Here is a 21,904-nt window from a genome sequence, read left to right on the forward strand (position 1 = left end):
TTAATGTAAGTTCGTCGCCCAGGTCTGTCTCCTCCGTTTGTTATTTTGTTATTTAGTCAAGTGTATTTCATTTTCGTGTTTTCCGTCTTTACTTTAATAAATATCATGTCTTCACAATCCGCTGCATTTTGGTTCAATCCCTGCTCCTCCTCTTCGGATGAAGAGAAGGAGGACAACCGTTACAGTTGGAGTCATTAAAACTCGTTTTTCAACCACTCCACAAATTTCTTGTTAACAAACTATAGTTTTGGCAAGTCTGTTAGGACATCTACTTTGTGCATGACACAAGTCATTTTTCCAACAATTGTTTACAGCCATATTATTTCACTTATAATTCACTATCACAATTCCAGTGGGTCAGAAGTTTACATACACTAAGTTGACTGTGCCTTTAAACAGCTTGGAAAATTCTAGAAAATTATGTCATGGCTTTAGAAGCTTCTGATAGGCTAATTGACATCATTTGAGTCAATTGGAGGTGTACCTGTGGATGTATTTCAAGGCCTACCTTCAAACTCAGTGCCTCTTTGCTTGACATTATGAGAAAATCAAAAGAAATTAGCCAAGATCTCAGAAAAATATTTGTAGATCTCCACAAGTCTAGGTCATCCTTGGGAGCAATTTCTAAACGCCTGAAGGTACCACGTTCATCTGTACAAACAATAGTACGCAAATATAAGCACCATGGGACCATGCAGCCGTCTTACCGCTCAGGAAGGAGACGCGTTCTGTCTCCTAGAGATGAACGTACTTTGGTGCAAAAAGTGCAAATCAATCCCAGAACAACAGTAAAGGACGTTGTGAAGATGCTGGAGAAAACAGGTACAAAATATCTGTATCCACAGTAAAACGAGTCCTATATCGACATAACATGAAAGGCCGCTCAGCAAGGAAGAAGCCACTGCTCCAAAACCGCCATTAAAAAAGCCAGACTACGGTTTGCAACTGCACATTGGGACAAAGATCGTACTTTTTGGAGAAATGTCCTCTGGTCTGATGAAACAAAAATATAACTGTTTGGCCATAATGACCATCGTTATGTTTGAAGGAAAAGGGGGAATCTTACAAGCTGAAGAACACCATCCCAACTATGAAGCACGGGGGTGGCAGCATCATGTTGTGGGGGTGCTTTGCTGCAGGAGGGACTGGTGCACTTCACAAAATAGATGGCGGGAAGATTATGGAAAATTATGTGGATATATTGAAGCAACATCTCAAGACATCAGTCAGGAAGTTAAAGCGTGGTCGGAAATGGGTCTTCCAAATGGACAATGACCCTAAGCATACTTCCAAAGTTAGGGCAAAATGGCTTCAGGACAACAAAGTCAAGGTATTGGAGTGGCCATCACAAAGCCCTGACCTTAATCCTATAGAAAATGTGTGGGCAGAACTGAAAAAGCGTGTGCGAGCAAGGACGCCTACAAACCTGAGTCAGTTACACCAGTTCTGTCAGGAGGAATGGGCCAAAATTCACCCAACTTGTTGTGGGAAGCTTGTGGAAGGCTACCTGAAATGTTTGACCCAAGTTAAACAATTTAAAGGCAATGCTACCAAATACTAATTGAGTGTATGTAAACTTCTGACCCTCTGTGAATGTGATGAAAGAAATAAAAGCTGAAATGAATCATTCTCTCTACTATTATTCTGACATTTAACATTCTTAAAATAAAGTTGTGATCCTAGCTGATAATGAGACATTATTTGGTTAAAACACTGAAGATGATGTTGGTGAAAAATCAGTTGAAGTCGGAAGTGTGCATACACTTAGGTTGGAGTCATTAAAACTCATTTTTCAACCACTCCACATATTTCTTGTTAACAAACTATAGTTTTGGCAAATCGGTTAGGACATCTACTTTGTGCACGACACAAGTCATTTTTCCAACAATTGTTTACATTATAATTCGCTGTATCACAATTCCGGTGGGTCAGAAGTTTACATACACTAAGTTGAATGTGCCTTTAAACAGCTTGGAAAATTCCAGAAAAGGATGTCATGGCTTTAGAAGCTTCTGATAGGCTAATTGGCATCATTTAAATCAATTGGAGGTGTACCAGTGGATATATTTCAAGGCCTACCTTCAAACTCGGTGCCTCTTTGCTTGACATCATGGGAAAATCAAAAGAAATCAGCCAAGACCTCAGAAAACCAATTGTAGACTTCCACGAGTCTGGTTCATCCTTGGGAGCTATTTCCAAATGCCTGAAGGGACCATGTTCATCTGTACAAACAATAGTACGCAAGTATAAACACCATGGGACCACGCAGCAGTCATACCACAGAGAAAGGAGACGCGTTTTGTCTCCTAGAGATACTTTGGTGCGAAACGTGCAAATCAATCACAGAACAACAGCAAATGACCTTGTGAAGATGCTGGAGGAAACAGGTACAAGCGTATCTAACGCCACAGTAAAATGAGTCCTATATCGGCCGCTCAGCAAGGAAGAAGCCACTGCTCCAAAACCGCCATAAAAAAGCCAGACTACGGTGTGCAACTGCACATGGGGACAAAGATCGTACTTTTTGGAGAAATGTCCTCTGGTCTGATGAAACAAAAATAGAACTGTTTGGTCATAATGACCATTGTTATGTTTGGAGGAAAAAGGGGGAGACTTGCAAGCCGAAGAACACCATCCCAACCGTGAAGCACTGGGGTGGCAGCATCATGTTGACACTTCACAAAATAGATGGTATTATGAGGAGGAAAACTACGTGGATATATTGAAGCAACATCTCAAGACATCAGTCAGGAAGTTAAAGCTTGGTCGCAAATGGGTCTTCCAAATGGACAATGACCCCAAGCATACTTCCAAAGTTGTGGCAAATGGCTTAAGGACAACAAAAGTCAAGGTATTGGAGTGGCCATCACAAAGCCTTGACCTCAATCCCATAGAAGATTTGTGGTAGAACTGAAAAAGCGTGTGCGAGCAAGGAGGCCTACAAACCTGACTCAGTTACAACAGCTCTGTCAGGAGGAATGGGCCAAAATTCACCCAACTTATTGTGGGAAGCTTGTGGAAGGCTACCTGAAACGTTTGACCCAAGTTAAACATTTTAAAGGCAATGCTGCCAAATACTAACTGAGTGTATGTAAACTTCTGACCCACTGGGATTGTGATGAAAGAAATAAAAGCTGAAAGAAATAATTCTCTCTACTTTTATTCTGACATTTCACATTCTTAAATAAAGTGGTGATCCTAACTGACCTAAGACAGGGAATTTTTACTCGGATTAAATGTCAGGAATTGTGAAAAACTGAGTTTAAATGTATTTGGCTAAGGTTTATGTACACTTCAGACTTCAACTGTATATGTATGTATGTATATATATATATATATATATATATATATATATATATATATAGCTACAATATTGAATTAGGATATTGGCGTTGTGGTCTAACCCTTCCTCATCTGATTCCAGTTGTGTCCATGTTGTAAAGCTTTCCAGCGTCTTCTGTGTCTTGCTGAATATCTATACTATTTATTTTTAATTCTCAGATCCTGAACCGTTGGTTTGAATCTGAGCCTCTTAAAGCCACACTGGCTACAGATGCTGTGATAGGAGCTATGACCAGCCCTAACAGCCCTGGCAGTGGGTGAGACACACACACACACACACACACACACACACACACACACACACACACACACACACACACACACACACCCCTCTCAGAATTGAATAGAACATTATATTGTATATATGTTTTTGACAATACAGTTTCCCCCTTTGTATCTCCCCCCGCAGGTATGTCCTCCTTCATCATGTGATGGGGGAGCTGGAGAAGGAGAAGGGAGCGTGGGGTTATGTGGAGGGGGGCATGGGAGGGGTGTCCAAGGCCATCGCTAGCTCTGCCCGCTCCCACGGAGCAGACATCTTTACTGAACAGGTCAGCTGGCTGGATAGGCTTTCACATTTGTTCTATTCCATAGTGTTTTCAGTTAATGTTAAACTGTAATGGTCCAGCTGATTATAATACAGTGAATAAACATACATACAGCCATATAGGACAGATTTAATTTCCCCAGGAGTGGTTATCTAGTGGTTCCCTAGTTGGTAACTCGACCTTTTTGAATTTAATAGCTAATGGGTAATATAATGTGTTCTTGTATGATATCTGTGTGTGGGTGTGCATGCATATGGGTTACAGGATGTGCATCAGGTCTTGGTAGGGTCAGATGGCAGTGCCAAGGGGGTGGTCCTGAAGGATGGCACAGAGATCTACAGCAGAGTGGTACTGTCCAACGCTACACCCTACGTCACCTTTAAAACACTCACTCCTCAGGTAATGCATCTTACAGGTAACACACTTTCACATCTTAACACACCTCAAGACTGGTGATGAACTTTAACCTCCAGTCAGATTGAATGTGAGACTGGCAATGTGAGACTATCCCGTTGGAGAACAAGCTCAAAATTCCATAGCTTATTAACAGTGCCTTCAGAAAGTATTCAGACCCCTTGACTTTTCCCAAATTTTGTTAGGTTACAGCCTTATTCAACAAAAAAAATCCTAATCAATCTACACACAAAACCCCACAATGACAAAACCAAGCAGGTTTTAAGAAATGTTTGCAAATGTATAAAAAAAATAAACTGAAATATCACATTTACATAAGTATTCAGACCCTTTACTCAATACTTTGGTGAAGCACCTTTGGCAGCGATTATAGCCTCGAGTCTTCTTGGGTATGACGCTACAAGCTTGGCACACCTGTATTTGGGGAGCTTCTCCCATTCTTCTCTGCAGATCCTCTCAAGTTCTGTCAGGTTGGATGGGGAGCGTTGCTGCACAGCTATTTTCAGGACTCTACAGAGATGATCGATTGGGTTCAAGTCCGGGCTCTGGCTGGGCCACTCAAGGATATTCAGAGACTTCCTGCGTTGTCTTGCATGTGTGCTTAGGGCTGTTGTCCTGTAGGAAGTTGAACCTTCACCCCAGTCTGAGGTCCTAAGCGCTCTCGAGTAGGTTTTCATCAAGGATGTCTCTGTAATTTGCTCCGTTCATCTTTGCCTCGATCCTGACTAGTCTCCCAGTCCCTGCCGCTGAAAAACATCCCCACAGCATGATGCTGTCACCACCATGCTTCAACGTAGGGATGGTGCCATGTTTCCTCTAGACATGACTCTTGGCATTCAGGCCAAAGAATTCAATCTTGGTTTCATCAGACCAGAGAATGTTGTTTCTCATGGTCTGAGAGTCTTTTAGGTGCTTTTTTGGCAAACTCCAAGCGGGCTGTCATGTGCCTTTTACTGAGAAGTGGCTTCCGTCTGGCCACTCTACCATAAAGGCCTGATCGGTGGAGTGCTGCAGAGATGGTTGTCCTTCTGGAAGGTTCTCCCATCTCCACAGAGGAACTACAGGTCTGTCAGAGTGACCATCCGGTTCATGGTCACCTCCCTGACCAAGGCCCTTCTCCCCCGATTGCTCAGTTTGGCCAGGCGGCCAGCTCTGGGAAGAGTCTTGGTGGATCCAAACTTCTTCCATTTATTAATTACGGAGGCCACTGTTTTATTGGTGACCTTTATTGCTGCAGAAATGTTTTGGTACCCTTCCCCAGATCTGGGCCTCATCTTGGAGCTCTACGGACAATTCCTTTGACCTCATGGCTTGGTTTTTGCTCAGACATGCACTGTCAACTGTGGGCCCTTATATAGACAGGTGTGTGCCTTTCCAAATCATGTCCAATCAATTGAATTTACCACAGGTGGACTCCAATGAAGTTGTATAAACATCTCAAGGATGATCAATGGAAACAGGATGCACCTGAGCTCAATTTCGAGCCTCAAAGGGTCTGAATACTGATGTAAGTAAGGTATCTGTTTGTTTGTTTTTTCATAAATTTGTGCAAAATAAAAAACGTTTTTTACTTTGTCATTATGGGGTATTGTGTGTAGATTGCTGAGGATTTCTTTTTTATTAATCCATTTTAGAATAAGGCTGTAACATAACAAAATGTGGAAAAAGTCAAGGGGTCTGAATACTTGAAAAAGTAGGCTATTGAAGAGACAATAGTCTATATACATTACATTCAGGAAGAGAACAATAATTGTTCAAAAAATATTGTACTCAGAAGTGTATTATCGTGTTTGTGTCCTCTTACCTTAACCCTAACCCCTCTGTTTTGCTTCTCACAGAGTGCTCTTTCTCCAGCATTCATCAAAGCTGTAGATCAGATAGACTACACCTCCCCTGTCACTAAGATTAATGGTATGACCCTTATCATATCTACCACATACTTTCCTTTTGTGTTGTTTAACTACCTTTCTTCAAGTACTTACTGTACTTAAGTACTTAAAGTACTTACTTTAAGAAACCCTTAGCATACAATTTCTGCAGCCAAGTGGAAATCGAATTAACTTAATAAAACTAAATCGCCATCAGAATTTGTCTGATTAAACTAGAGATATGTTTTTTGCATGGGCTGTGTCTCAATCCACCGCCCTTACGCATCTGCGGTGAAAGTTGGCAGAGCTAGAGTGGTGTTTGTCAGACCATGAGACCAAATAGGTCTTCTCACAAAGTTTCATCAGCTGTATGGGTGGCTGGTCTTAGAAGATCTGTCAGGTGAAGAAGCCGGATGTGGGGGTCCTGGGCTGGCACAGTTACAGGTAGTCTGCGGTTGTGAGGCCGTTTGGACGGACTGAAAAATTCCCTAAAACGAAATTGGGAGGCGGCTTATGGTAGAGAAATTAACATTAAATTATCTGGCAACAGCTCTGGTGGACATTCCTGCAGTCAGCATGTCAATTGCACGCTCCCTCAAAACTTGAGACATCTGTGGCATTGTGTTGTGACAAAACTTCACATTTTAGAGTGGACTTTTATTGCCCCCATCACAAAGTGCACCTGTGTAATGATCATGCTGTTCAATCCGCTTCATGATATGCCACACCTGTCAGGTGGATGGATTATCTTAACAAAGTATAAATGCCCACCTTTTAGGGATGTAAACAAATTTCTGCACAGAATTTGAGAGAAAAAAGCTTTTTGTGAATATGGACATTTTTGGGGATCTTTTACTTCAGCTCATGAAACATGGGACCAACACTCTACATTTAAAAAATAAAATAAAAATAGTTTCCTGCTCTTTCTTAGATCTCTCAGATATAGGACAGACACTTCAGAACAAACTTCCTTTAGATTTTTTGGGGGACTATCTTTTGTTCCATGTAGTGAATCTGTTATTCAATGTGTTTCTATTGGCTAATAGCAGTAATGCAAAATTCCATGTTTCATTCCCCAATTTTTTTTTATACCTTTAGGGGCCTTAAAATTCAAAATCAAATAGCTAAATTATCCTTGGTACAACTGGAACTGTATACTTTATATATATATATACACACACGCACACGCAGTACCTGTCAAAAGTTTGGACACGCCTACTCATTCAGGCGTTTTTCTTTATTTTTAAAATGTTCTACATTTTAGAATAATAGTAAACACATCAAAACTATGAAATTATACATATGTAATCATGTAGTAACCAAAAAAGTGTTAAACAAATCAAATATATTTTCTCTTTTAGATTCTTCAAAGTAGCCACCCTTTGCCTAGATGACAGCTTTGCACACTCTTGGCATTTTCTCAACCAGCTTCATGGGGAATGCTTTTACAATAGTCTTGAAGGAGTTGTCACATATGCTGAGCACTTTTTGGCTGCTTTTCCTCCACTCTTTAGTCCAACACATCCCAAACCATCTCAATTGGGTTAAGGTCGGGTGATTGTGAAGGCCAGGTCATCTGATGCAGCACTCCATCACTCTCCTTGGTCAGATAGCCATTACACAGCCTGGAGGTGTGTTTTGGGTCATTGTCCAGTTGAAAAATAATGATAGTCCCACAAAGCGCAAACCAGATGGGATGGCCTATCACTGCAGAATGCTGTGGTAGCCATGCTGGTTAAGTGTGCCTTGAATTCTAAATAAATCACAGACAGTGTCACCAGCAAAGCACCATCACACCTCCTCCTCCATGCTTCACAGTGGGAACCACACATGTGAAGATCATCCGTTCACCTACTCTGTGCCTCACAAAGACACGGAGGTTGGAACCAAAAATCTCAAATTTGGACTCATCAGACCAAAGGACAGATTTCCACTTGTCTAATGTCCATTGCTCGTGTTTCTTGGCCCAAGCAAGTCTCTTCTTCTGGATTAATTGTCAGAGTAGAGGACCTTGTGCATTTCAGGTAAAATAACAACCCGATGTTTATATCCCAGGACAAATTAGCTAGCAACAGCAAGGTAGCTAGCTAAATTGCCATGAATGTTTCGACCTGTCCCCAAATTAATATACACTGCTCAAAAAAATAAAGGGAACACTTAAACAACACAATGTAACTCCAAGTCAATCACACTTCTGTGAAATCAAACTGTCCACTTAGGAAGCAACACTGATTGACAATAAATTTCACATGCTGTTGTGCAAATGGAATAGACAAAAGGTGGAAATTATAGGCAATTAGCAAGACACCCCCCAAAACAGGAGTGATTCTGCAGGTGGTGACCACAGACCACTTCTCAGTTCCTATGCTTCCTGGCTGATGTTTTGGTCACTTTTGAATGCTGGCGGTGCTCTCACTCTAGTGGTAGCATGAGACGGAGTCTACAACCCACACAAGTGGCTCAGGTAGTGCAGTTCATCCAGGATGGCACATCAATGCGAGCTGTGGCAAAAAGGTTTGCTGTGTCTGTCAGCGTAGTGTCCAGAGCATGGAGGCCCTACCAGGAGACAGGCCAGTACATCAGGAGACGTGGAGGAGGCTGTAGGAGGGCAACAACCCAGCAGCAGGACCGGTACTTCCACCTTAGTGCAAGGAGGTGCACTGCCAGAGCCCTGCAAAATGACCTCCAGCAGGCCACAAATGTGCATGTGTCAGCATATGGTCTCACAAGGGGTCTGAGGATCTCATCTCGGTACCCAATGGCAGTCAGGCTACCTCTGGCGAGCACATGGAGGGCTGTGCGGCCCCATAAAGAAATGCCACCCCACACCATGACTGACCCATCGCCAAACCGGTCATGCTGGAGGATGTTGCAGGCAGCAGAACGTTCTCCACGGCGTCTCCAGACTCTGTCACGTCTGTCACATGTGCTCATGTGCTCAGTGTGAACCTGCTTTCATCTGTGAAGAGCACAGGGCACCAGTGGCGAATTTGCCAATCTTGGTGTTCTCTGGCAAATGCCAAACGTCCTGCACAGTGTTGGGCTGTAAGCACAACCCCCACCTGTGGATGTCGGGTCCTCATACCACCCTCATGGAGTCTGTTTCTGACCGTTTGAGCAGACGCATGCACATTTGTGGCCTGCTGGAGGTCATTTTGCAGGGCGCTGGTAGTGCACCTCCTTGCACAAAGGCGGAGGTAGCGGTCCTGCTGCTGGGTTGTTGCCCTCCTACGGCCTCCTCCACGTCTCCTGGTGTACTGGCCTGTCTCCTGGTAGCGCCTCCACGCTGACAGACACAGCAAACCTTTTTGCCACAGCTCGCATTGATGTGCCATCCTGGATGAACTGCACTACCTGAGCCACTTGTGTGGGTTGTAGACTCCGTCTCATGCTACCACTAGAGTGAGAGCACCGCCAGCATTCAAAAGTGACCAAAACATCAGCCAGGAAGCATAGGAACTGAGAAGTGGTCTGTGGTCACCATCTGCAGAATCACTCCTGTTTTGGGGGGTGTCTTGCTAATTGCCTATAATTTCCACCTTTTGTCTATTCCATTTGCACAACAGCATGTGAAATTTATTGTCAATCAGTGTTGCTTCCTAAGTGGACAGTTTGATTTCACAGAAGTGTGATTGACTTGGAGTTAGATTGTGTTATTTAAGTGTTCCCTTTATTTTTTTGAGCAGTGTAGTTGGTTCAGAGCTAATTTAGATTTTTTTTAACCTGAGTGTCCTGATCGCATCTGGTGTGGGTGAACAAAATCAACATGCGCCTCATTGTCATCACACGTCATCAGAGTGCGCATCTGAACACTGTATGCTGGAAAACACCCCGTTTGTTATTTTTGATTAAAACAAAACCGCGTGGATTCCGCAACATGTTTAGCTTTAAACAACTAGGAACCACCGCTAACCAAACAACAGTGCTAGGTGGCTGTACTACAGACAGCGGTCGTCGTGGAAAAGACGCATTGTTGGAAAACGTTTGAAAAACAACTGGTTGCAGTAAAGAGCCAACCTGGATACTAAGGAGATCCTGAGGGAAATTGACGAATACCAACAGCTTTACACTATGGAGGAACAACATACTCCATCATGGAAAGATCCGACTACCTCGCAAAAGAATTCTAACCCGACAAAAGAAAGAAAAACAGATTAATCTACAGACACGGACAATTTACTTACTGTTGAAGTAGAGGCTAGTGCTCTGGCTGGAATACATGCAACACTGGAAAAGTTGTGTGAGGAGGTAGCAGGGCTGAGGGGGAGTTTGGAGTTTAGCCAGAGTGAAATTCCCACTCTCCAAGGAGAGAACAAGGCACTCACAGCCAAGGTAAAAATCTATGATTCCAACATGGATTGTCTACTCAGGAAAAACGGGGTGATGGATTCACTGCTAGACATACAAAGTCGCAGCATGCGTGAAAATCTAATGTTTTCTAGGATTCCTTAGGACACATCCAATAATCCAGATGGCGCAATCAGAGAATTCATGCAATCCGCCTCAACTTCCTCTAGATAAGGGATCATCAACTAAATTCAGCCGTGGGCCGTTTTTTTCTGGATTGGATGGTTGGGGGGCAGGAACATAATTACAAATAATTTGGACCCATTCTTCCTAACAGTGGCAGTGGATAAGCTTCCTAACTTTTTAGCGGCCCCCACACCAGACGGCAAGCCTGGCCCACACCACCAGTGTTCTATCCACCTCAACTGTGAGAGTGTGGAGGTGTTACAGACAGCCTACGAAAACTGCATGGAGGGACGGCCCTCGTCCAGGTAAACACATTCACAGACACGCACGTACGGACACACACACATCCAGGGACCCACACAAGTGCATACAGGTTCACATACCACACACACACACACACACACTCACATTCTTCCTTTTCTCTCCCCTACAGGCCCATGATCGAGATGACCATTCCATCGGTGTTGGACCCAACTCTGGCTCCCCCTGGTAGTCATGTGGTGTTACTGTTCACCCAGTTTACGCCATATAGTCTGTTGGGAGGGAGAGCGTGGACAGACCAGGACAGAGAGGCCTTTGCAGACTCAGGTTAGAACGCGCACGCACGCACGCACGCACGCACGCACGCACGCACGCACGCACGCACGCACGCACGCACGCACGCACGCACGCACGCACGCACGCACGCACACACACACACACACACACACGTGGAAACACTCTTAGAGCAGTTGTCACTGATGCTAGTAACAGAAATATTGTCACCCATGCAGAAAGTTGTCATCCTCAGAAGATTTTGTATAACATTCTACTGCTCATCACAGGCATTATTGAACTTATATGAAACTGACTAGGTCTCCGTGTACCTGTGTATCTGTGTAGTATTTAGCTGGATTGAGCAGTATGCCCCTGGGTTCAAATCCTCCATTGTTGGCAAAGATGTCCTGACTCCCCCCGACCTGGAGAGGATATTTGGCCTAACTGGAGGGGTATGTGTGTGTGCTTGTGTGTGTGAAAATGTCTGTGTGTGCAGTGTGTGTGTGACGGTTCACAGCCACAATGTACGTACATTTCAATATTTCAATCAATTTTCTAATAGCTAGTAGTAGATTAGATAGTGTTCCACTGGAAAGTAGCATGTATTTATTCAAAGTTCTGATTTGCACACCACCAAACCACAGGCTCTGAACCAGGAAGTGATTTATATAGGAGCGTCTCTCTTCTTCCTGCTTTCCTTTCGTCAGAGAGAGTGTGTATGTGTGCTAACAAACGGCATTGAACGGTTTATGGTTACGCCAACAGTTACCATAATACTGTCTGTCAGAATCAAAGTTCATATCTGATATTCAAAGTAGTTCAACCACTTAGGTCTGCGGTATTTGTGTAAGTGTTTCTGGTTCATGGCTCATTTTGCATGCTTAAACTACTGTGCACTTTTACACTGCTGCTTTCACAAAGCCGATAAATGGACTCTGAAAGTGCAGTTTAAAGACTTAAGTCTAAGACTAGTGCAGTTAGTAAGTCCCAAGAGTATTACCAGCTTGACTATGTTCTCATCTACTCATTCACGGACTCAATTCCATTTCTCCTTATTTCACTCAGTCCTGTTCATCCCATTCTCTCGAATGACCATAGAGACATGATGAGTGAGTCAAAGCCCCTGTCTTCTTAGTCATGCCTAAATGAGAAGTGGGGTTAGCAAAGTTATGCCCTAAACCTTACCCTTACTATTCTACTTTGATGGCTAAGAGGGTGGAAACTCCCCCTATCCCATGCTCACACCAATCCAAAGCTTTTAGATCATTGCGGGGAATTGAACGAGAGCGCACTTCAGGGAGAAGAGGGCAAATTGGACTTAGATTTATGTAGTGTGGTATTTTATCCTTCACAGAATATCTTCCACGGAGCAATGTCATTGGATCAGCTCTACCTCGCTCGACCTCTACCCTCCCTTTCAGACTACCGTTCACCAATCAAAGGGCTTTATCTTTGTGGCAGTGGCTCCCATCCAGGTTTGTGATTGGTCGTAAATGGCTTATTGGAATTCTATCCGATGCCAGCTCCTAGTCATCATTGTGTGTGTGTGTGTGTGTACCGATGTAGGATCTTCATTTGAGCCAGTTTGCTACAGTGGGAAAATAATCCTGCAGCAACAGGAACTGTGAATTATTATGTGGATTATAATTCATGGATATTTTTGTAGGGGTTGATACATTTTTTGTTGGGCAAATCATGGCTGAAATGTCAAAATGGAAATTAAAAACTTTGGAAGCCTTTTTAAAACTCAAATACAGTACAAGTTTGCAAATTCTCAGCAAACAAACAGTGATTAAATTAAGATCCTATATCTGTGTGTGTGTGCGTGTGCATTCACTCTTGCATGTGGACCAGTACAAAAAAAAAAGAAAATGCACTCTACTGTAAGTCGCTCTGGATAAGAGCGTCTGCTAAATGACTAAAATGCCAATGTATTAGTGTGTGTGTTTCTCCTAAGGTGGTGGAGTGATGGGGTCTCCAGGGTGGAATGCTGCTCTGGCTGCCATGGCCGACCTGAAACGTGGCTGAAACCTTAACCCGCTCTGACGGGATGAAGGGCGGGAGATTTGGACGTCCATGCCAATACCTTAACACTGGCCTCCCAGTTGTAGGTGCTTCATAGCCCTGTGCACCGTTTGGGCAGTTTTTAACTTTAGGAATAATGAAATGATTTCCAATGTGCCCTTGGTTAGCTAAAATGAACGCTCTGTTTCTAGAGGAACGATCTCAGATTCACAGACCTCAACTCTCAATGAAGAAGTACAGATCTCCATCCACTTGTATGTTACTGTGACACCATGACACGTCTTTTATTGAACATTCAACTGATGACATCCCAAAGGGAAGCTAATTCAAACCTTAAGCATACTAGACTTGTAGAATAGAACACTATAAGGAGTTGAATTCTGGAATAGAACATGAATGACTTAACAAAAGCTCAAACTCAAAAGCTCTCAGCCTAATTGCAGAAAAGAATGTGCACTCCACATCAGTGTTTCCCAACTCCGGTCCTCCTGTACCCCCAACAGCACACATTTTTGTTGTAGCCTCTGAGAAACACACCTGATCAACTCAGAGGGCTTGCTGATAAGATGACAAATTGATAAGGGTGCTTTATCCAGGGCTACAATTGGGGGTACTGGAATTGGTTTAAACTGCTCTACGTGACACACAATTCATCTTCTGCAACAAAAAAACAACATATCAAAGAGGTAAACAAACAGAAGTAATAGTATGACATCAATTACTGTTTTGATTGTGTTAAACATTGAAATGTATATGTGTGTTTTGTGAATAAAACTTACCAGAGGAATCTTAAAATCTATTTCTATTGTTTAAACATTTTATGAACTTTGCACCAAATTAATCTAGCTGAAATGGCATGCAGATGTGCAGCTATCTCTTTGTCTCTCTGCCTGTGTCATTCTGTCTCAATTGAATTTTCTGGTCCAAATTAAAACCGTGTTTTCAGATCGACAGAATTGTTTCCATCCTATCTATTTAATGATGATATATCATGCAACAAGTAGGAATCCATAGAATTACATAGTCATTTCATACGACATCTGTGAGGAATCTGTCACTCAATGTTGTTTCTAAACACCCGTCTATAGGTTATTACAGCAGGCCTATGTGTGTTATGGATCACCAAGCACTTAATAATTATGGTAATTGAATGCATTTACATTAACATATGGCTATAGTTGCTTTATGTTGAGCCTACAAGAGCAATTCTTCAACATCTTGAGTTTAAGGCTGCTTTTCAGGCATTAAGCTCGGTTTGGGAATCCCCCAACAGTCCATGTAAATGAGGGTGTAACTGTAAGGGGTTGGTAGTAGCATAGGCTAAATAGTAAATGAAGAATTATGCTGCGTTCATAACATTTTGTCAATTTGTAAATACCTGCACAGGACTGGGAAAAATCCCCTTGAACGCCCCCTCCAACTGGTAATGACTACTGGGAAACTACAATCTATAATCTCTGATTGTTCTTTCAAGAAAACTTAGAAAGAAATTAGGAATAAATAGAGTAAAAATGTACATACACCACCGTTCAAAAGTTGGGGTCAGTTAAAAATGTCATTGTTTTTGAAAGGAAAGCACATTTTTTGTCCATTAAAATAACATCAAATTGATCAGAAATACAGTGTAGACATTGTTAATGTTGTAAATGACTATTGTAACTGGAAATGGCAGATTTTTTTATGGAATATCTACATAGGCGTACAGAGGCCCATTATCAGCAACCATCACTCCTGTGTTCCAATGGCACGTTGTGTTAGCTAATCCAAGTTTATCATTTTAAAAGGCTAATTGATCATTAGAAAACCCATTTGCAAACAGCTGAAAACTGTTGTCCTGATTAAAAAAGCAATAAAACTGGCCTTTAGACTAGTTGAGTATCTGGAGCATCAGCATTTGTGGGTTCGATTACACCCTCAAAATGGCCAGAAACAAAGACCTTTCTTCTGAAACTTGTCAGTCTATTCTTGTTCTGAGAAATGAAGGCTATTCCATGCAAGAAATTGCTAATAAACTGAAGATCCCGTACAATGCTGTGTACTACTCCCTTCACAGAACATCGCAAACTGTCTCTAACCAGAATAGAAAGAGTGGGAGGCCCCAGTGCACAACTGAGCAAGAGGACAACTACATTAGAGTTTCGAGTTTGAGAAACAGACGCCTCACAAGTTCTCAACTGGCAGCTTCATTAAATAGTACCCGCAAAACACCAGTCTCAACATCAACAGCGAAGAGGCGACTCTGGGATGCCGGCCTCTAGGCAAAGTTCCTCTGTCCAGTGTGTTCTGTTTCCCATCTTTTTTTCATTTTAAAAGTTTTATTAAGTTTTCTTGTTTTTCAATCAACCAACAAAACACATTCCACATTCACAGATGTGACAGACTTTAAAAAAAAACACACACAAAAAAACATAAATTATTATATAAAAAATATATATATATATAAAAATAAACTTGCAGCAGCACTATCAAGGTTCTTATTAGCTATTTCCAGCCTTAGCTGAGACGACGAGCAAATAATTAGTTTTTACAGCACCTTACACAACATGTATCTGCTCATTTCCCTAATCACCCCATTCACTCTGTCCTATTTGAAATATAGGCAGTCTCTTGCGGAGTGAGAGAAAAAGTCAACAATCTGGTCAATCCACATTTTAAATGTAGGAGAAGTATTAGAAGCCCACAATAGAAGAATACATTTCTTAGCAAAGTATGTGATAGTCATAAACACATTTCCTCTGTCAGGTTCAAGAACAAAGTACTGCTGGGCATTAAGAAGATAGAAACACGGGGTCATCTAGTATTTTCTGTGCAGCAGTATGTATAGATTGCCAAAATCTGGCAATCTCTCTACAGCTACAAAATACATGCATATAGGTTCCACTTTCAGAGGTACATCTTTTACAGTCAGGAGAAATATCTGTTTTCATTCTATGGAGTCTCATTGGAGTGTAATGAAATTTGTACAAAAATGTGTAATTAGGTTAATTTCATTTTTACATTAGTAGAGGAGCAGTATACCCTGTCGCAAACCCCGCTTCCTCTTGGAAGTAAATGACATGTCTAATTTGAAGATATATAAAAAAATAAATGGATCTTGGCACATTGAATTCACTGCAGAGCTCTTGAAACGATTTCAGTGCAGTGGTTTTCTGATGAAATAGGTCTGAAAAGGTCCTGATCCCTAAAGTATGCCAAAGATTAGATTAAAGTTGGCATCACTCAGGGCTTTTGGCAAGTCTGGGTTGCATACTATAGGCCAGTGAGAACATATTTGGGAGAAAATGCCCAGGTATTTCTTACAGGCCCTCCACACTAGTAGGGTGCTGTAAATCATAAAGGTTTTGGCTATGTTGCCCACTTCACTAAAGTTATTAATGAATATAATTGAGTTTAGGGGCAATAAACCACAGGATTGGGCTTCTATCTGAATCCACGTTGAGTCTTGTCTGTTTGTGATCCATGTTCGCATGTTGCGGATTTGGGCAGACCAGTAGTACAATTGAAGGACCACCCTTAAATTCAGGTTTCGTTAGAGTGGAGAACTTGATCCTAGGTTTTTTACTGCCCATATAAATTTGGTGATGCTTTGGTTAGTTGTTTTGAAAAAGGAAACTGGGAGATAGCATGGGAGCATCTGAAATAAATAGTTCAATCTAGGGAGGATGTTCATACGGATGACATGAATTCTTCCGACTAAGCTAATTGGGAGGGAGATCCAGGTTTGGAGATCGTTCTTGATTCGATCCATGAGTGGAAGATAATTTTCCTTCAAAAGGCTATTCAGATCTGGTGTTATGAAGATCCCAAGTTATTGAAACCCCTGTGTCTTCCATTGGAACGGACAGAGTGTCTTCATAGAGCTGGTGAGTGTAAGATTGAGAGGGCAAACAGTGGATTTGTTAAAATGTATCTTATATCCTGAAAACTTGCCATACTGAGCAATTGTGTCTAAAATGGGAGGGATTTCTCAGGGTGGATATGTAGAGCAAGACATCATCCGTGTAGAGCAAAATCTTGTGCTGCAGGCCGCCTGCAGGAACACCCATAATACTTGGATTGCTCCTTATCAACTCTGCCAGAGGCTCCGCACCCAACAAGTAGAGCAGGGGGGACAGCGAGCATTCTTGTCTTGTGCACCGTCCCAAAGGGAATCTGTCAGAGTTCAGTCCGCTAGTAGTCACCATGGCATTTGGATGAGAGTATAGGGACTTAATTAATTTAAGAAAGTTTGGGCCCATATTGAACTTGTCTAAGACTGAGAACAGAAAGCTCCACTCCATCCTGTCGAACGCCTTCTCAGCATCCAGTGAAGCCAGCAGGACAGGGGTCTTCTGTGCGTTTACTTGATCAATAATATCAAAAAGACGGCGAATGTTATCAGAAGAGTACTTGTCTCTAATAAATCCAGTTTGGTCCGCTTTTATTATTTTGTGAAGAAGAATGTTTAGTCTTTTGGCGAGCAATTTGGTAATTATTTTGTAGTTGAAATCCAACCAGCTTATGGGTTGGAAGGACGAGCAGGATAGAGGGTCCTTGTCTATTTTGAGCAACACTGTAATGCGAGCTGTGTGGATAGTCTGGGAGAACTCAGTTTTTGCAAAAATCATCCAGCATTGGCATGAAAATAGGGCTAAGCTGGAGACAAAACGCTTTGTAGCACTCTCTGGGGAATCCATCTGGGCCTGGGGACTTATTACGTGGCATGGAGGTGATTGCCTCCAGGATCTCCTCAGGAGTGAAGGGGGAGTTGAGATCTTCTTGGTCGGTCTCTGATAGTTTAGGTAGCGAGATTCCCTCTAGGAAGGAGTGGAGTTCTGCCTCCGTATGTTTTCTCTCAGAAGTATATAGCTTGCAGTAAAAATCATGAAAAGTTACATTTATCTTATTTGGGTCATATGTGACCTCGTCCTCTGCTGTTCGGATAGCCATGATTGTACGCTCTGACTGCTCTTTTTTAATTGGTAAGCAAGCAATCTACTAGGCCTATTGCTATACTCATGGTATTTCTGTTTAATAAAGAAAACTTTTTTTTTAATCTCCCGAGTATAGTCCAAGTTCAGTTTGGCTTTGGCTGCTTTAAATTGACTCCAGGAGGTGCTGTCTGGGGATTGTTTATGTACTTTTTCACAGCGTTCCAGCTCCCTCTCAAGATCTAGCCTGTGTGCTTCCATTGCTTTTTTTTTAGAGGAAGCATATGCAATTAGATGACCTCTTAGTGTGGCTTTGGCAGCGTCCCACATTGTGGCCAGAGAAACAGGAGAATCTTTGTTGTCTTGTGTGTAGTTGTCTATCCATGTAGTTACCAATGTATGGAACGCTTCGTTTGATAACATGGAGGTGTTGAATTTCCAGCTCTTTGACCTCGGAATGTTTTTGCAAAGGTCAAAGCAGAGTTGGACAAAGGCGTGTTCTGAAAGTGCTATGGGTCCGATTGTACACGTGGCTGAATTTATGAAAATCTTTGGGATAAAAAGGTAATCTATACGGGAGTAGGTGTTATGGACATTAGAGTAGTATGTATAGTCCAGTCCATAGATGAGCTATAAGTCTCTCTCCAGATATCTATCAGTCTCTTCTCTTTAGTAAGAGAGTTCAACATCTTTGCAGATCTAGGATTTGTGGAGGGGACTTGAGATGCTTTGTCTAGGGTTGGGTTAAGGGTACAATTAAAATCTCCAGCCAGCACTCCAAAAGAAACACAATGCTCATTGAACAGGGTTATCATTTTTGACATGAAAGCAGGAGTATCTGTGTTAGGGGCATATATGTTTAAGATAGTAATTGGTTGCCCATACAGTGATCCAGTTATCAAAATAAATCTCCCCTCCGGATCAGATATGTTTTTGTCAATTATGAATGGAACATTCTTATGGATAAGTATGGCTGTACCTCTACTGTTTGATTTGAAAGATGAGAAATACACCTGTCCCACCCAAGCTCTGCGGAGTTTGGCATGTTGGGCTCACAGAGGTGTCTCTTGTAATAGCGCAATGTCTGCTTTTTCATTTTTTAGAGCACATAGTATCTTTTTCCGTTTTATTGCATGACCTAGACCAGGGGTGTCAAACTCATTCCACGGAGGGCCTAGTGTCTGCAGGTTTTTGGTTTTTCCTTTCAATAAAGCCCTAGACAACCAGGTGTGGGGAGTTCCTAACTAATTAGTGATGTTAATTCATCAATCAAGTATAAGGGAGGAGCGAAAACCCGCAGACACTCGGCCCCCCGTGGAATGAGTTTGACACCTGTGACCTAGACCATAGCAGTTCCATGTCAATAGATTTAAGGTACTAGTCATCGTCATCAAACAGTAATCGAACTATAGTGCAAGTCATCTCTAGGTAAAGGTGGATAATAGTTACAGCTGCAAACACATAAAATAAAAATAAATGGTGTACATAAAATAACAATCTCTGAACACCCCAGCCGAGTTCCCAAACAACTCGACATATCCCGTTGGATTTATTATCCCCACGCTCAGTCTCAATTCTGTGTTCCGAAAATAACTAAAAACCGGGAAAAGTTAGCAACGCACAAAGTCTCCCCCTCCCCACCAAAGAAATACCTCATCCTCTCTGCCCCGCATTGAGTAAGTGATAACACAGCCCGCGTCCAGACCACATTAAAAAAGAGGGAGAACATAAAATCAATAGCCCAGCCTACATATTCCTCCCCCAAAGGACATAAGGCTAATCGTTTGGACCAAATAAAACAGACATTTTGGGGCAAGTCCTTAAGAGGGATTTTTCGTTTTTATTAAAACGTAATATCAAAAGGATAAGGCCATAGGCATAACATTGACATATTGAGCTTCTCGTTAGGTCGGTAAGTGTGTCGTAATCGACAGCCTATAAATGGTGGAGGCCTATGTGAAAATGATAACTACAAATAATAATAATAATAATAAAAAAAGGGATTTAAAAGTAGGCTGAAACGTTAGTAGGCCTAGGTTAGGCTACAGAGCCTATCCCTCTCAGCTAAAAGAAAATAAATATAAATTATACAGCTATAATGGCATTTAGCGGGGCGGGTGGGTCTTTGGATGGCGGCTATATGTTGTCTTACCTTCTTTAGTAATAACAGTAATCGCTTTTAGTCATTGGTCCATTTCTCAGGGACCAGGATTGTCCTTCAAAAAACGTTTTGCCTCTTCAGGAGTTTTGAAGTGTCGCAGGGATCCTTGGTGAAGAATCCTGAGCTCGTTTGGGTATTTGAATCCCCTAAAGATGCCTTGGTCAATGGAGTATTTCTTCACCTCGTCAAACTCTCTGTTTCCCAACTTAATCTTTTCTTTTTATTGTCCAGTCTGAGATGTGGCTTTTTCTTTGCAACTCTGCCTAGAAGGCCAGCATCCAGGAGTTGCCTCTTCAGTGTTGACGTTGAGACTGGTGTTTGGTATCGAGGCTACTGGTATCCAGGCTACTGGTATCCAGGCTACTGGTACCCAGGTTACTGGTACCCAGGCTACTGGTACCCAGGCTAGCCTAATGTCAGTTGAGTTAACAAACAAAAAAATTATAGCACAGATTGAAGGTACTCTTCCTGCTTCTAGATTCTATTTCTATGTGAAAAACTTCTGTAAACAATAAACATGCTTAAAAACCGACCTAGAAACCATGAAGAATATTGCAAATCTCAAAGCCCAAGAGGTAGGCTACCATTATGTCAGATTGGGAAATGCACATTCAAATACATTTCTACCTGTCCAAATTATTGTAAAGACCCTGGATTTATTAGCGCGGAAATCGACTCTGCCGCTTGAGCATGCTTTTGCTGCACAGTCGATAGCGCGCCGGACCTCGGGCTCGAAGGTCGAGGGTTCGAGACCTGCTCCCTGCCTGTTTCATTACATTATTATATGGCCTGCAAAAACATGGCCTGCAAAAACACACAGAAAATATTTACGTGGATCAGATTGACTCTCTCTCCCCACTATTTATTGTATCTGAGGATTCACCCTCTTTAGAGAATTATTTTGTAACTTATCTGCAGCTCAAAAGCAGTAGTACCAGTATGCAAATCAGGGAGCGAAATGAACATCTCTTTTCTCCAATTCGCTTCCCGACGTTCACCAAAAAGATCAATTCAAAAAGAGCCGTTCATTTGCGAACAACCCAACACTAGTTGGCATTGTGTGGTACCACCAACGACAATATGCCGAAGCCTAGGAAGCCCCGACTACTCCGGTATCTCAGAAATTGACAAGAGTGCCTGACAAGAGTGAGGATGAACCTGACAACCTGACAAGAGTGAGGATGAATTACCTGCAGTGGCAGGTGCGGTGTAGAACGCCGAGTTCGGGCCTAGTCCCGATGATGACAAGGATGATTCTGGCCCAGTGGGAGTGAGATTTTTGGAAAGAATGGATCGTTGCCTTCTGACTGATCCATATGTGGTGTCCGGCTGGGTGGAGAAGAGGTAAGAGACTGTTGAATTGGTGAAAGTACCTCGAAGTGGACTCGTGCTGATTTTTGTGTGTGTTTTCCATCCAGAGTGCACCACGCACTTCGATCGGTGACTTTTGTTCCGAACCAATTAGGTGTTTTAGGTGCCAAGCATTTGGTCATGTCGTATCAGTGTGTAGAAGGGAGATTCCTAGATGTGAGAAGTGTGCAGGAGGGCATGAAACAAAGGAATGTGTATTGTCGGTGGAAAAAGCTGTGTGTGTTAACTGTAGGGGTACCCATGGTGCTTGAAATC

General features: G+C 42.3%; 1 protein-coding gene across 2 annotated transcripts in view; it reads left to right on the top strand.

The window, feature by feature from the left end:
• pyroxd2 (pyridine nucleotide-disulphide oxidoreductase domain 2) overlaps positions 1-14,006 on the top strand; it is a 34,603-nt gene extending 20,597 nt beyond the window's left edge. The window contains exons 8-16 of one of the 2 annotated variants that reach the window (XM_055929547.1): positions 3,502-3,599; positions 3,752-3,893; positions 4,155-4,289; positions 6,143-6,215; positions 10,797-10,950; positions 11,079-11,233; positions 11,528-11,634; positions 12,537-12,657; positions 13,140-14,006. In XM_055929547.1, the coding sequence (XP_055785522.1) occupies positions 3,502-3,599; positions 3,752-3,893; positions 4,155-4,289; positions 6,143-6,215; positions 10,797-10,950; positions 11,079-11,233; positions 11,528-11,634; positions 12,537-12,657; positions 13,140-13,210 (1,056 nt within the window). In that variant the 3' untranslated portion in view covers positions 13,211-14,006. The remainder of the gene's footprint in view (positions 1-3,501; positions 3,600-3,751; positions 3,894-4,154; positions 4,290-6,142; positions 6,216-10,796; positions 10,951-11,078; positions 11,234-11,527; positions 11,635-12,536; positions 12,658-13,139) is intronic. The other variant, XM_055929557.1, reaches the window with a different exon arrangement.
• The last annotated feature ends 7,898 nt before the right edge of the window (positions 14,007-21,904 follow it).

This window comes from Salvelinus fontinalis, chromosome 1, assembly GCF_029448725.1.
Source record: "Salvelinus fontinalis isolate EN_2023a chromosome 1, ASM2944872v1, whole genome shotgun sequence".
Taxonomy (NCBI): Eukaryota; Metazoa; Chordata; class Actinopteri; order Salmoniformes; family Salmonidae; genus Salvelinus; species Salvelinus fontinalis.